The 13,745-nt window shown below is 38.4% G+C and overlaps 1 protein-coding gene across 5 annotated transcripts in view; it reads left to right on the top strand.

The window, feature by feature from the left end:
* Positions 1-13,745, top strand: part of SH3D19 (SH3 domain containing 19) — an 82,863-nt gene that overhangs the window by 57,457 nt on the left and 11,661 nt on the right. For all 5 annotated transcript variants that reach the window (XM_058838725.1, XM_058838724.1, XM_058838727.1 and 2 more), the window contains 5 exons: positions 3,886-3,993; positions 7,339-7,451; positions 9,636-9,694; positions 11,727-11,991; positions 13,185-13,253. In XM_058838725.1, the coding sequence (XP_058694708.1) occupies positions 3,886-3,993; positions 7,339-7,451; positions 9,636-9,694; positions 11,727-11,991; positions 13,185-13,253 (614 nt within the window). The remainder of the gene's footprint in view (positions 1-3,885; positions 3,994-7,338; positions 7,452-9,635; positions 9,695-11,726; positions 11,992-13,184; positions 13,254-13,745) is intronic.

Here is a 13,745-nt window from a genome sequence, read left to right as displayed (position 1 = left end):
AGCAGATTGGTAAAAACACTGATGCTGAAATTTAGATACCATACCTGTCTAATATATCTTTTTATCGTTGTAAATAGGTTGAGATTTAAAATGTCTGAGTGAACATCAGACTTCTGATGGTGACATTTCACAGTGTTTCTTGAGCATGAACCCCATTCTTTGAGGTGTTACCTGTCAGGTTTCCATTGAATCTCTAGCTATATTATCAGGAGGGGCCTGTTGTTGATAATCTTCCCCCAAGTATGGGTTGATTATACTTCCATAAACACCAGAGTGCTTCCATGGGGCTAGGTTTTAATAAAACTATTAAACCTAATAAAATTTGATGAGGTCTGTTCCTGGAAGACTCTGGTAACAACACTGTTCTGTGTGAAGGGAATGTGGGAGTTTTGCCTTTAACAGCTGGTTTAAGTTTTTAAATTAAACCTCAAAAGTAGACGCAGTTGCATGCTTCTGTAGTGACAAGTGTTATAATATCAGCATCCACACCTTTGTACTCCATTGTTCTCATGTGTGCTGAGTACTTCTTGCAGGACCGAGCATCTTCACAACAGATAGTACTGTCTGGGCTTTTAGCTTTCCACTTACTGTTTGTTTCAAGATTCCCCTTATTGCTGAGGTATCTGTTACCATCTTACTACCTCTCACTTAAAGACTAATAGTAAATATTTCAGGAAGATACCCATCTGTCCTTCTTGCATGGGGAAACCTACTGCTTCTTCTGTAACCTCATTTTTCATTTTAAACACGGGTGGTCTATGTCAATGGAGGGATAAAAGGTTGTTTCTCCAAAACTGTTGAAAGAAAGGAGATTATGTATGGCTTATTTGAATACATAGCTTGCGTTTGTCTTTCCTGCAAACAAGCACAGTAATATATGTTATCACATAACCCTTTGAAACAGAAGCTCTAAAAAATGAGACTAAGGAAGCCACAGACTTTAAGTATTATTGTAAAACTTGAATAAAAAAAAATCAATAGAAGTCTGTTGATATGTTTTATGAAAAATTACTTGCAGATTAATTTCCTTGAGCCAAGAAGCTTTAAATGAGTACATTAACAATTCTTTTTCACACCTCCATGAATTATGCTCAAACTATGCCCAGTTGTTGTTAAACAACATAAAAATTTGATAAGTTGTCAGTCTCATTGCACAAAGCAGCACAGTCATTTTCTCAGCCAATTTCTGCTGCAAGCCCAGCACTGGGGAATGGAATAACACAAACAAGGTAATGAGTTTTAAACTAATTATGAGGTGACAACAGTATAATTGAACATAAGATAATGAGTGGAAAACTAACGTTCATCAAATGGTTTTCTCAGCCTTAGAAATTGCTTTTCTCAGACTTAAAAATTGTCAGATGTATTGATGTAGAGACCTCTGCCAACTGCTGAATGGTCAAGAAAACTGTTTCTATACACAGCAGTGATTAACAGCTGACAAACAGCAATTTTTTACAGTTTTTAAATCTCCATTAAATTTATGAGACTACAGAACTGTGATTGTTTGGGATATTTAGAACATTTCCACTTTGTCTCTATATTTTCATAAGATGGAGGCTTCGGAAAATTGTCTCCTCGTTTTTCATGCAGAACTTGCAGAACCTTACCCTGAGAGGGGCTCTGTGTGCCAGAGTGTTCCTTATGTCATGTTCCTTATGGCCATACTGTGTCAAGGAGCCTGTGACTTAGCCCAGCTCACCTTTCCTCTGCTCATCCTGCGTCTCCAGCTTCCCAATAGGCAAATGCAGCTTTGAGGCCATGCTGCCTTCACTGGGGTCACTCCTCAAATCTGATGTAGATTTGCCATTTAAAAGAGAACAAAGCCCAGTTTCAGGGTGGTTTTTTTCAGCTGTACTTGAAGTCACTCTGAACACCAGGACAAAACTTAAGGTTTGATTAATCATCAGGTTTTTTTTAATGCAATTCAAGTGTCAGCATTGTAGCTAGCAGATGGAGGTATAAAAAGAATAGAATAATATTGCAGGCATGCTCCAGTGGTCCAACCTCATGTGCTAATCCATAACTTGAACAAAATGTTGTTTCACTCTTACATTCTAAAGCATTGTGGATTGCCTGTACATCTTTGGGCACAATATGATGGAGCTATCTTTTGTCTAGATGGTAACAGAGTTTATTTTTAACTGTAGCCTGTATACCTTTATCTGTAGACAACTTGTTGACCTGCCATGATCCTTTGTACCTGAAGTGAACATTCACAGCTGTTGTACAAGCAACCTGACAGAAGGAATTGATTTGCTTGATTACTGATTAAAATGTGATCTGAAGGTACCTGGGTGGGTTTCTGGGGAACCTGTAGGCAGGTTGGCTTTAGGAGAGGCCATGGCACAAATCCATACAGCACACCCATATGGGATGTATCTGCCTGTGAAGAAAGCCTTAAGCAAGGGGCTAGTGGGAGGTGGACATCTGAGCAGGGTGAACATACACGGGCCCTGTGGCATGCTGTCCCTGCTGTTGTGACAGCTGCACGCTGGCAGCAGGAGCTGGGGGCACTGCCAGAGGGGGCTGATGGCAGATACACTGGCAAGGGGGAGCTGTGGCCATGGAGTCATGTGCATGCGGGAGGTTCATAAATAAATACTGCATTTCTGGACTTCCTTAAATCTTACGTGAATTGCCAGGCACAGATATACAGTGTCTTGCTCAGATTGGATTGGATTGTGATATAACTGCTTTTTCTAAGTGTCAAAGATAAAATTTCATCAAATACAGATTTTTCCTACTTTGTCAGGAAGTCCGGTAGTAGTTTTGGGAAAGGGTATGCTTATATTAAAGTCATGAGGAATTCAAAGAGATGCCCTGCATACTTTCTCTCTTAGACTATGACACTCCATAAATAACATCTCGTTAAGCTACACATCTGAAAAGGCCAGCAGAAGAGATCAGACTCGGTTGTTGTGGCTGTGAATATGTGTCAGATTTATCATCCAGAGTCCTTCTCCAGTTTATACTGTACACTTTTATGATACTGTTAAGCATTGCCATTTTACTGCAGAATTTGATAATGTCAGTGAAAAAAGCAGCAGTTGTTAAGAAGAGAGAAGTATTGCTCTTTGACATGAAGGTGTATTTGAGAAAGAACACATTCATTTGGTCTTTATTTATGTACTAGTATTTTTGTAGCTGCCTTCTACAGGTAGAGGTACAGGCCTCTGTTGCCATGCCTGTTAATAAGAGATCAGTGTTTAGGGTAATGAAGCATGGGAAACATTGCTTCTATATGACCAGTGGAATGCTTGGGCAGGCTTGTAGAGGAATGAGTGATATAGGCAGGGGCAGGGCTCAGGCACAACTGCCAGACCTTGGTCTGAACCAATTTCCTCCATGTCACTGGGTTTGTAACCAATAAAATGATGCAGAATCTTCAAAAGAATTAGTTGTTCTACAGCAAGGACATTTTGTAATCAGTAGTATTTAAATGGTTTGTATGTTTCAGTAGGTATGTTATCTGCTGTAGTGCTGATTGTCTAGCTTTGGCAAGATTGTATTGATTAAAACTTTTCAGTGAATGTGTTCAGAGCTATGTCAGTGCATTAGATCAAGTGCTTTGTAAACATTTCCCTAAAGCCATTCTGATTTCAGCTTCCTATTACCAAGCAATGCAGTTCCTCTTGTTCAATGGCTCATATAATCCCAGAAGGTACTGGAGCATGTTTATGTTAAGTCATCTATGAAAGCAGATGTACAAAGAAGACCTGTTACTTACAAAGAGCTGGGTATGCTAGTTGCATCAGCTTGATCTATCTTTTTTTATTACTGTATTGGGTGTGAAATATAAATATCCTTAATAATGAAAGCAATATTTGGTAAGATTTGTGTTCAACAAGTATTAAAGATGTTGGGGTTTTTTCCTCCTTTTAGATCCATTTCAGTTCCTTACCAAAAATGAACCTGCCAAGGAACAGATGGCTCAACCAGCTTTAGCTCGGAAACCCACTGTGATCCGAATCCCAGCTAAACCCGGGAAATGTAAGTTCTTGTCCCAAATGTCTGAGGAATGTGTTAGAAAACTGTTTCAATTGGGACATAACATTTAGTAATTGATTTGCTGTTTAGTAGCTAATATCAGCTGCCAAAGGAGTCCCATGGTACGGTTTGACAAGACAGAGGAGCCAACCTAAGGTCTGTGGTGGGAGGGAGAGGTAGATGAGCATCATGTTTCAGTCTCCCTGCTGCCCAGCCGCCTCATTGGGCTCCCTCCCTTGAGTTTGATGTCTCTCAAACCTGATGGAGCTGATGCATCTCAGAGGTGAAACTGTATGTAAGGGGCAGATCTAAAGGCTGAAAAGGAAGCAAGCTTGTTTTGTCTGCTAAACCATATTCTGGAGCTGAATCTTTGGCCAAATTGACTTTGGTGCTCACCTTAGCTGAGGTCTAGTGCTGCTTCCAAGCTTTCTTGTTAAAAGAAAAACATTGGTGCATTAAACTTTCCTTCAAATACAGCTTGGTTGGGAGGTTTAGCATAGTTTTCATAGTTTAAATCAAAAATTTCCCTTGATCCTTGGCAATTTTGAAATCTGCGGCCATTCAAGCAAAAATGTTCAGGTAGCAGTTTGAGGGAATAAAAAAAGGCATGTGAGAGCTGGGATGCAAAAACCTTATGTGTTCAATTTTATGTCAGGGTCTTACAGTTTTCTGAGAGTTACTGTATTGCTAAAGCCTGCCCCCTCTAATCCTTTACAGCTTTACAAATTACACTGACAGTGTCTGAGTGGAAATTTATCAGAGAGCCACAAGGTCTTTGTGTTGGTCTTTGTATGCTGGAGTGCGTACTTGCAGAATTCTGTTTGGCCTTATCTTTGATCCTCAGAGCTTAGGGGAAAATGTCAAAAGATAGCTCTTAGAACTTACGTTTCAAAATCATGTTTTGCTACATTTAGTAGGTGTGTAGTCAACTTATAGTAACTATATGTCCAGGTGGTTTTTCTCCTAAGAGTTTCACTCATTATTTTCAATCTCCCCCTGTCACCAACCCACTGTTAAAACACTGAATTTTCTTTTCCCCTGCATATGTGAGAAATGCAGTGGAAATTATTAAAAATGTAGTGAAGACTGAAGATAAAGCTGTGAGGAAAAGTCTTTCTGTTAATACCTGTTTAAAAAGAAAAGGTTTTTTCAATTGGAAGAATATGTTTATGAACTACTGTAATGAAACTATGACATATTTCTTCTCTATAAAGGAAATTTTAATTACAATTAAAAGTAAAATGAAGCAGAAAGCCAACCAACTACCTGACATTTTTCTCTTATCCTTTTTTTTTTTTTTTCTGAGATGGATTCCCTTTTGAACTTGTAGATAATTGGTCCCTTGCTGCTCTCTAGTGGTAATTGAAATTTCCACAAAGGACTGCCGGTCCTGTATTTAGCTACAAGCAGCAGGAGGTTGTGAAGGACTGCCTGCCTTATGGGAATCAGTGGCTGGAAGATTAATGGAATGGGGAGGAACAGAAGCAGATTCCAAGAAGGCAGAGTAGCCTTTTGTCAAACAGGAGCTGCTGCAGAAATGTAACCTGTTAAAAGCTGAAAGAGAACAGTACAACTGGGCCAAGGTATAAATGGATATAGTAGGATTTACATTGTAAAGGGGCCACATAATCTCAGTACAGGGGAGTCTTTTGCCATCTTGTTTATGGAGGAGATAAATTCTGTCAGGAACCAGCAAAAATGAAAAGAAAAACCGCCATAAACAAACAAACCAAAATAACACAAAGTTTTAAAACCCTCCGAGAACAGTCCACCCAGCAGTACCAAAAAGGGGGCAGAACTGCTTAAGAATTTGAACTCCAGTGAAGTTTTCAATTAGGATTATCATTTTTGTTGAGATGGGGTTAGAAAGGAAGCATTAAAATTCCACTTCAGTTATTATACTTAGAAATCACTGGAAATAACACCTGCCTTCTTGTTCTTTGGGATTTTTTTTTTTTTGTTCCTCTAGTTCCTTTAATTCTGACCTTACAAAGAGTAAGGGAGAGAAAATTAGACTGTCTATAGCAATATTTGAAGTGGTAAATAAATGTCTCATTGCTTTTTATAACAGTAAGACACAGTAAAGGAAGATTTCTTTTGAAATTACTGCCAGGTATTGTTTTTCACTTCTCATTTCTCACAGTACCTTAGAAAAATGATGAACTTCCCAACTTTTTTCCCCATACCCGGTTACTGCCAACACAGTAACTATGAGCAGCTTCTAAGAATTTAACTAATCCATTTTTAAACATTACAGCAGTGTTTTACATAATAGTAATGCAACAAAGGTGTTGAAAATATATAACATTTATGTTCTTTGTTGAGAGTAATTTTCATGAAATGAGCAATTGAAGGTTTTGTTTTGGATAGCATAGCATCTCTGCTCTTTTTTTTTTTTTTTTGGTCATCAGTCTATAAATGTCCAGGCTGTCTTCACCTATTTTTATGTAACTCCAAGTCCAGATGGCAGAAGAGCTTAAGTGTCTGTAGTTCTTTCTATGAAATTAATTTTCTTGATATACAAACAGATTGTAAAATAGATGACATGGTTCCAATATATAAAGACAAAATGTTTGGTAAATATGCTGGAAAACCCTGTACAAGTACTTCCCAGGTTTCAGTGGCAGAGACATTGAAAGCAAATGTCATGTATTTAGAAGGATCTTCTAGTCTTTATTGAGCATGAAGACATCATCACTCTTCCCTAGTACAATCTGTAGTGCTTCCTCTTCCATGTCCTAAATTTGCTTTGCTCCTTAAAGACTACCTGGGAAATTCCATCTCTGTTTTCTGTCATCCTGAATTTTGTAGCAGGCAATAATTTATTTTCTTGTCTTTACCTTTCTGGAGATTCTTCCTTCTAAGTCTCCTGATCTTTCAGGGTTACTTGAAATAACCCTCAGCTGTTTTCCAGCCTAAAGGATATTCCAGGAGCTGACAGCTGAAAAAAAAAAGTGAGCCAGTTTAGAAATGTGGTGATGGTGTTTCAGGGTATCCAGTAATGAATCTGACATTCCAAGGGGTAGAAACTCTTTCTACTCATCTAATACCATATCACCAAATATTGCAGCTGAAACCCTGAAACTCTGAAATGACTTTGTGGTGTCCTGAGAGTAAAGTGAAGATCCATTATGCAGGATGGGAAGTACTCCTGAATTCCCCTCATGTCCTTTTTCTCTTCGCTATTTTTTAATTGGTTCTTCCCTTTGTCTGCTCTGGATTTGAGGAAGGAAGTTGCATTCACACCAAAAATGCCCCAAACCAACATGTATTCCTTTACCTATTGTTGATCCACTTTAGGAAGGTATTAATTAGACTTTAATTTGGGATTTTTTGGGTTTTTTACAGCTTTAAATGACATCCCACATAGCCCTCCACCACTTCCTGCTGAAAAGCCTATTGGGAATACATCCAGTATCACAGTGGGGAAACCCAACAGTGGTGACCTAGTGAAAAAAGGGGTAAGTTAGAACTGTTTTCCTGTATTACAGCTTTGTCTGCTTTGGTTAAAAAATCTCTTGTGATCCTCAAGTTATTTGTAAAGTAAGTTGTTTGAAGGAGCAGAGGATGAAAACAACTACTCAAAAATATAAGGCTTTTTTCCTTTAATTCTGTTCTCTAATTAATTAGGTAATTTAGACTGTTGTCAGTTTTGAAAAGCACTCTGGTGATTTTGCTAAACTTTGATCACATCTTTCTTCAATTTTCTGTATTCACCACCTGGAATCAGAATATTCTACAACTTAGTGTTAAAAGCATTGAAAAGTGGCTCAAAGTCCAGTGGGATTTACATGGTGAAATGTTGTCAGAGTGCTTTAGAAATGTATTTCTTACCTCCATCCACACAATTCCTCTTGGTGTCTGTGCTAATTTGCAGGCAGAGAAAACTTTTCTGTAGAATAATAAAGCTTGCTTTTTTAAATCTCTTTCTTGTTGTTTCTGCTGAGTAGAACCATCTGTTTAGGGAAGTAAGGCTCTGCTCCTTGCTCCAGAGCATATACATAGTAATGGTAGGTGTCATAGCTAAATGACATTTGACACAGATTTTCAAAGGGAATTAATATAAACTGGAAAATGACAGTAAAATTTCCAAATACTGAGTTTTCTGATGGCAAGAGTGGCAGACAATCTTGTAAAAGCCACAGGCAATAAAAAGGTCAAATCAAATTAAAAGCCCTTACTAGATGAACACTGCCAACAAATACAACAATAGCTACCTCTGCCATTAAGATAAAGGGTATTAAAATGTTGTGATTAAAAAGGCTTCAGAGAGGTCCCACCTTTTCTTGATAAAGAAAAAGAAAATTTACTGAGAAAGAAAATTTATGAAACAAGACATTAGATGGCATTTTATGCAGTGGAACTCCAAAACTTTTACAGTGTCGTCCAGGTTATTGTGACAGACATGTATATGCATCAGGAGATATTTTTTTTTTAAAGATAGGATTTCAGCGTTCCAGTGGATTCAATACAATCTTTGGAAGGGTAAGAACTGTGCTTCTAAAACTAGTATTGCTTGCCAGTGGAAGTGTTTAAACAGCAACAGCAAAAATTGTTGACCATAAGCAGTAGTTGGCACAGATTTCCTTTTTACACAGAAGAGGAAAATTTTTGATATGAAGATAACATCTTCATCTGAAAGTGCCAGGTTGTTTTCTTTCTAGTAGGGTCATTTAATCAGAACATTAATTTGGGGACTCAATCAAGGGTCAGGTTTTGTCACAAAATATATCTGTTGTTTTCTAGGTGGGAAAAGTCACAGAAATTGTTTGAGTTTCAAGCAAATTCAAGCACCTAATTAAGTAAACAAGGCTGTTCAGACCTATTTAGAAGTACTGGTTCAGAAAGGGTTCTTTTGAACTCAGATTCAGCACTCTGATTTACTATGCTGTTCCAGAAGCAGCTGTGCTTGTTCCACAGAGCTGGCAGAACTTTCTGGCACTGGGATGAAAACAAACAGCAGGAGGCAGTAAGGATGGTCACTTGTTAATCCATCACTGTGGTCCAAGCCCTTCAGACATGGCACATGTCCTCTTCTCTGACTGCTGTACGGTCGTAATCTCTGGCAGGGCCAGCATGGGCACCTGGGAGGAGTGGTGCCTTAATCTGCCAAAGCAAGATTCACTGGGATTTGTCTGTTAGATCTCTAGAAAACATATCTAGATGCCTTCTTTAGTGGGAGTTAATGTTATTTGCAAGAGATGCTGTCCTGTGCGAGTTGCATTAATGTAATGTTTTCTGTTTTAAGCCTGTTCAAAGTGTTCCATGTGTAGAAGTTAGATCAAAGTTGATAGTGTGAATTCCTGTGAGCAATGTAAATGTACATTTGTATGACTCTCCTGAAATTGCTCTTAAGTCCTTGCTGCCATGTAGTAGGAAAGGAGGGGCTGGTTCATACTTAATGCACAATTTAAGCTGTGTTTCAGGTAGTAAATCAGGTTATTTACCCTCCATATTTCCATGTTCAACACTTTTAAATTGCAGAATCACGCCATAATACTTACTACTTTACTCCCAGACCTTCATAAACTCTTATTTTTCATATCCTTAGGATATAATTTAATATAAGAATCATATAATTTAAACAAGATCTTTTATTTTCCTTAGGCTTAAAGAAATGTCTTTTTTCTTTTGAATGCTTGTAGGAGTTGGATCACTCAGAACAGGGTGGAGTGCCTCAGCTAGAGCCTTTACTACCCCCAAGGTGAGTGGGTTCTTCAAAAACCATTATAAGTGGTGTTTCTGAGTTAATTTGCATGGTAAGTCTCATAGTAAGTAGTGCAGACACTACTGACTCCAGCCATAGCTCAATAGTCTTGGCTGGGCTCTATGCTCACTTAATAAACAGGCAGGACCAAGTTGGTAGCTGTTTAATACTTGTTTGTACATTATGGTATGAGCAAGGAGATTATAGGAGAGCAGCTGTTTGACTTTTCAGCTAATGTACAGTGGCTGCTGACAGTCATTCCTTTCTTAATCTTTAACCTTTTCACCCACAGCACTTGCACTTGTGGTGGGGTTTGGGTGGTGAAGGAATGGAGGTGGCAGATGCTGCCACCCTGAAAAGGGCAGATGCTGGGCCAGCAGCTTCTCAGAAGCACTGGCTAGTTTAAACACTTCAGACCTAAAATGCAGGTGCAGGATCACTGATAACCTTGGGGTTTCTTCTTATTGTGAACCAAAAGGAAAGAATGTCTGCAACGGCAAAAGGTGCTGGACCTTGCTTTAACTCATGTCCATCAATGCCAGAGACAGTGGATGGAGAGCTGGCATTGACTAGCCAGCCCACTGTGGGTATCTCAGTGTTTGCATTCTAAATCTGCAAGTTTAATCACAAGAGTTTGCTCTGTTGTGTTAGGACAAGAGACTCTTTCTGTTACTGAAATTAGTCTATCAATAATAATAAGTGTTAATTAACAGAAAAGAACGTGGATCTGCCAAAAGGAAACACCTCATTATTGTTCCTCATTGACTTGTTCCTTCCCCACATTCAGTTTAGCATAACATTCCTGATTCTTATGGGGGTCTCTGGGACTGCAGTAAATATTTTGTCCTTTCACTCTGCTGCTCAAATGGATTTTTAGTTTTTGAGTTTGTTTTTTATTTTAAAGTAATCAGTAATAATTCACTGAATTGCTTGTTTGGGTCTTCTTGTTTAGTTGAGTTGCTTTAAAAATGTTTGGGTTGGTCTGTTTACAGATTTAAAGCAGTTTAACTTGGAATATCCCCTTCTGTCAATATTAAAAATGCTTAGTTTAAGATGAGGCCAAGAAAAGGGATGATGAAGAGAAGTGGAAAATTTTTTTTAAATTTAAAAATAGTAATAGAGAACTCTTATCAGGAGCATTAGTAGAGCACTAGTATCTTCTCAAGCGATGGGTGACACAAAATGTGTTAGAATGATACTTCAAAGATCCGCCAATGCACACTTGTTGAAGTTGATAATTTTTGGAGACCCATGAGGATTGCACATGAGCAAATAATTGGGCTGAATTATATTTTATGAAAAAAAGAGAAACAGTTGTAGCAGAAACTTGCAGTAACTGGTTGAAGATATCCCAATAACAATCAAATGATAATGTATTTTTTAAATATTACTAGCAATATTAATTGCTAGAAATATTATTACTATGACTTGCTAGTCTCTGATTTAGGTTTCTAAACTGGTGGTCCTCTAGTAGGAGTGTGGGACCTCCAGCCTTGACAGAGAACTTGAGTATTTTCACCAGTGTTTTCTTTCCATGGTCGACATCTGTCGCATAAAAAGGGTAAATTCTGCTGTTGATGGCAGTGTGCAAAGTGGTGTGATATGTTGTGAGTTTCATCAGAGTCAGCTGAGGTAAGTGACATCCCAAGGAATGAGCTAGGTTGATTCCTGAAGACCAGCTTTCACAAAAGCTCTCCAATAGCAGAACTTCATCCTGCAGCAGCTACAAAGAAAGCTCTTTCTAGGGGTGGATTATTGAAACAAATCCTGCTTATTTAGTGGGCTCCCTGGAAAGCTGGCAGGCTTGGTGAGCAGACTTGGAAATATGTAGTCAAAGGATCTGTCAAAGGACTTGATCATCTGGTCCCATTGAGTATCTGAAGAGTTCACGTATTCTTGGAAAGGTTCAGATACTACACACAGCCCAAGTCATAACGAATCTTGTTTCCTTACTGCACACTCTGTTTCTAGGATGAGGTGGCCGGCTTATTAATATGCATATTTCTCTGATGGTTTGCACAATTTTTAGGCCTGTGGATGGAAAAATTATACCTGCTCGACCTCCCCCACCTAAAAGTGTTCCTGGAAGGCCACCTCCACCAAAATTCTCTGCAGCCAAGACCTCCTCCCAGAAGGATGTTCTTTCGCGATCTAGTTCTGACATCGCTTCTGATAAAAAAAACAACAAGTTCAGGTTGGGACCTAAGAGAGCAAAAAGTGCAGTCTTTAGAAGTCCAGATCCAGCATTACCTCCTAGACCTAAACCGGGTCATCCTCTCTACAATAAATACATGGTGAGAGTTGAGATATGCTATCTGAGTACATTGTTTTTATAAGACAGTGCTGGTTCAAATAGTAGAGAAAAAGGTAGTTAAAGCTACTGAACTTGGTTAGTATTATGTGGCTTTCAAAGTGCATCTGTCAGCATAATCTTCCCTAGAAAATGGTACTAGATAAATAGTATTAAGTCCTGTAAGGCAATACTGAAGAACGCAATAAATACATGTAAAGTATAGATCTATGTGATGTATTTTTGTGTATATATGTAATTATATATATCTTTAATACATAGCTCTTTGGGTTTGGGGGTTATTTTTCCAGTCACTGCTTCTGAATTCTTTTTCAAAAATGGTGCTGAATAATTGGATTTGTATATTGATTTACCCATACATGTCAAAATGCTTAGGGAAATTGGGAAAGCATTGGAACTTATAAAGTAATTAACCTTACTTAATCAAGCTTGCAAAGAGTGAGAAATGGAACATTGTTAATCTTGCATTTTCATCCTATTGATGCCATCCCTTTTCATTATAAAAATGTTTTTGGTATTGTATGTGTTATTAGAGATTTTTACATACAAATGGATCAACACTACAAATAAAAACAAGGTCTTTACCCAGAAATTTGAAACTGGTCAGTGATAGAGCTGGTGGCTACTTGAACCAGTGCTGTTGTCAAAAAAAGCAGCCATGCAGCCATAGCATGAGCAACATCAGCGTTCCATCAGCATGAAGTGGAAACTTTCTGTTGCCCCCTTTTTGATCTTTCACTTTTGCATTTAGAGTTTTGTGTATGAGATTTCTTTCTGTAGAAGATCGGTAGTAATTCCCTGCTCCAAAGTCTTACTGTCAATGAAAATTTCCTCCCAGGATGTTTTCCTAGTGGCCACCATGACAAATGAATATGTTTCTGCATCAGAGTGTCTTTGTGAATGTCATGTACTGTATGGTGTGATACCAGTTAGGTGTCTAAGACACTTTTAAAGGGGGTGACACCACCTGAGTTTCTCAGAGTGGCAGTTGGTATCACCAGCAGTCTGTTCTGAATGCCTTCCAAAGGAGCCTGTCCTCTTCCACTGGACTCCTAATTACCTGTAGTAGGTGGTTTGAATAATTCCATCATCTGACTGTTATCACTTGCAGTGAGAATTGGAGGTGCTTAGAAGTAAAAAAAAAAACTTTTCCATTTGCCTCTGTTTCTCTTCAAGCTGCTTGTGTCTCATGGAGTTGCTAAGGAAGATTGTCTTCCCAGGAACGCCGGAGAACTGTCCTGTAAGGTAAGGTGCTTTTTTCTGCTGGCTTAAATATTCAATGAACAACACTCCTGTTGCGGTAAAGTATCAAATGTTTTCTTCCTTAGAGGTTACACTGAGAAATGTAATAGTGATTTATTAAATCCTTGTGTTTCTGTAATCAAAACAGCTGCCAAAACAAAACCCAATAATGGTGATTTGCCTCATAGCACAGGGACATTCAGCTTATGGAACAGAGCAAGAGTAATTACTTGGAGTGCCAGAAGGGAGAGGAAACTGGTAAAGTTCCTCCATCTCAGGAAAATAATCACTCCCTTGGCTGAGTATCTGAAAATTTAGCAAAAGATAAGCGAGTACTTTATGAAGTGCTGTACATGATACATCAGCAAATTGGCTTTGACATATGGACTTGAAAGTATTTTCTTCTCTCTGCTTCTACAGATTCTGACTTGGTTTTAGAGCATGACCCTATTAATATTAAATAGCTAGTGGAAATTAGAGCAATGAGCAGCCTTT

This window comes from Poecile atricapillus, chromosome 4 (assembly GCF_030490865.1).
Source record: "Poecile atricapillus isolate bPoeAtr1 chromosome 4, bPoeAtr1.hap1, whole genome shotgun sequence".
NCBI classification, from domain to species: domain Eukaryota; kingdom Metazoa; phylum Chordata; class Aves; order Passeriformes; family Paridae; genus Poecile; species Poecile atricapillus.
The sequence above is the reverse complement of the archived record's forward strand: the minus strand, read 5'-3'. Positions and strand labels throughout refer to the sequence as shown.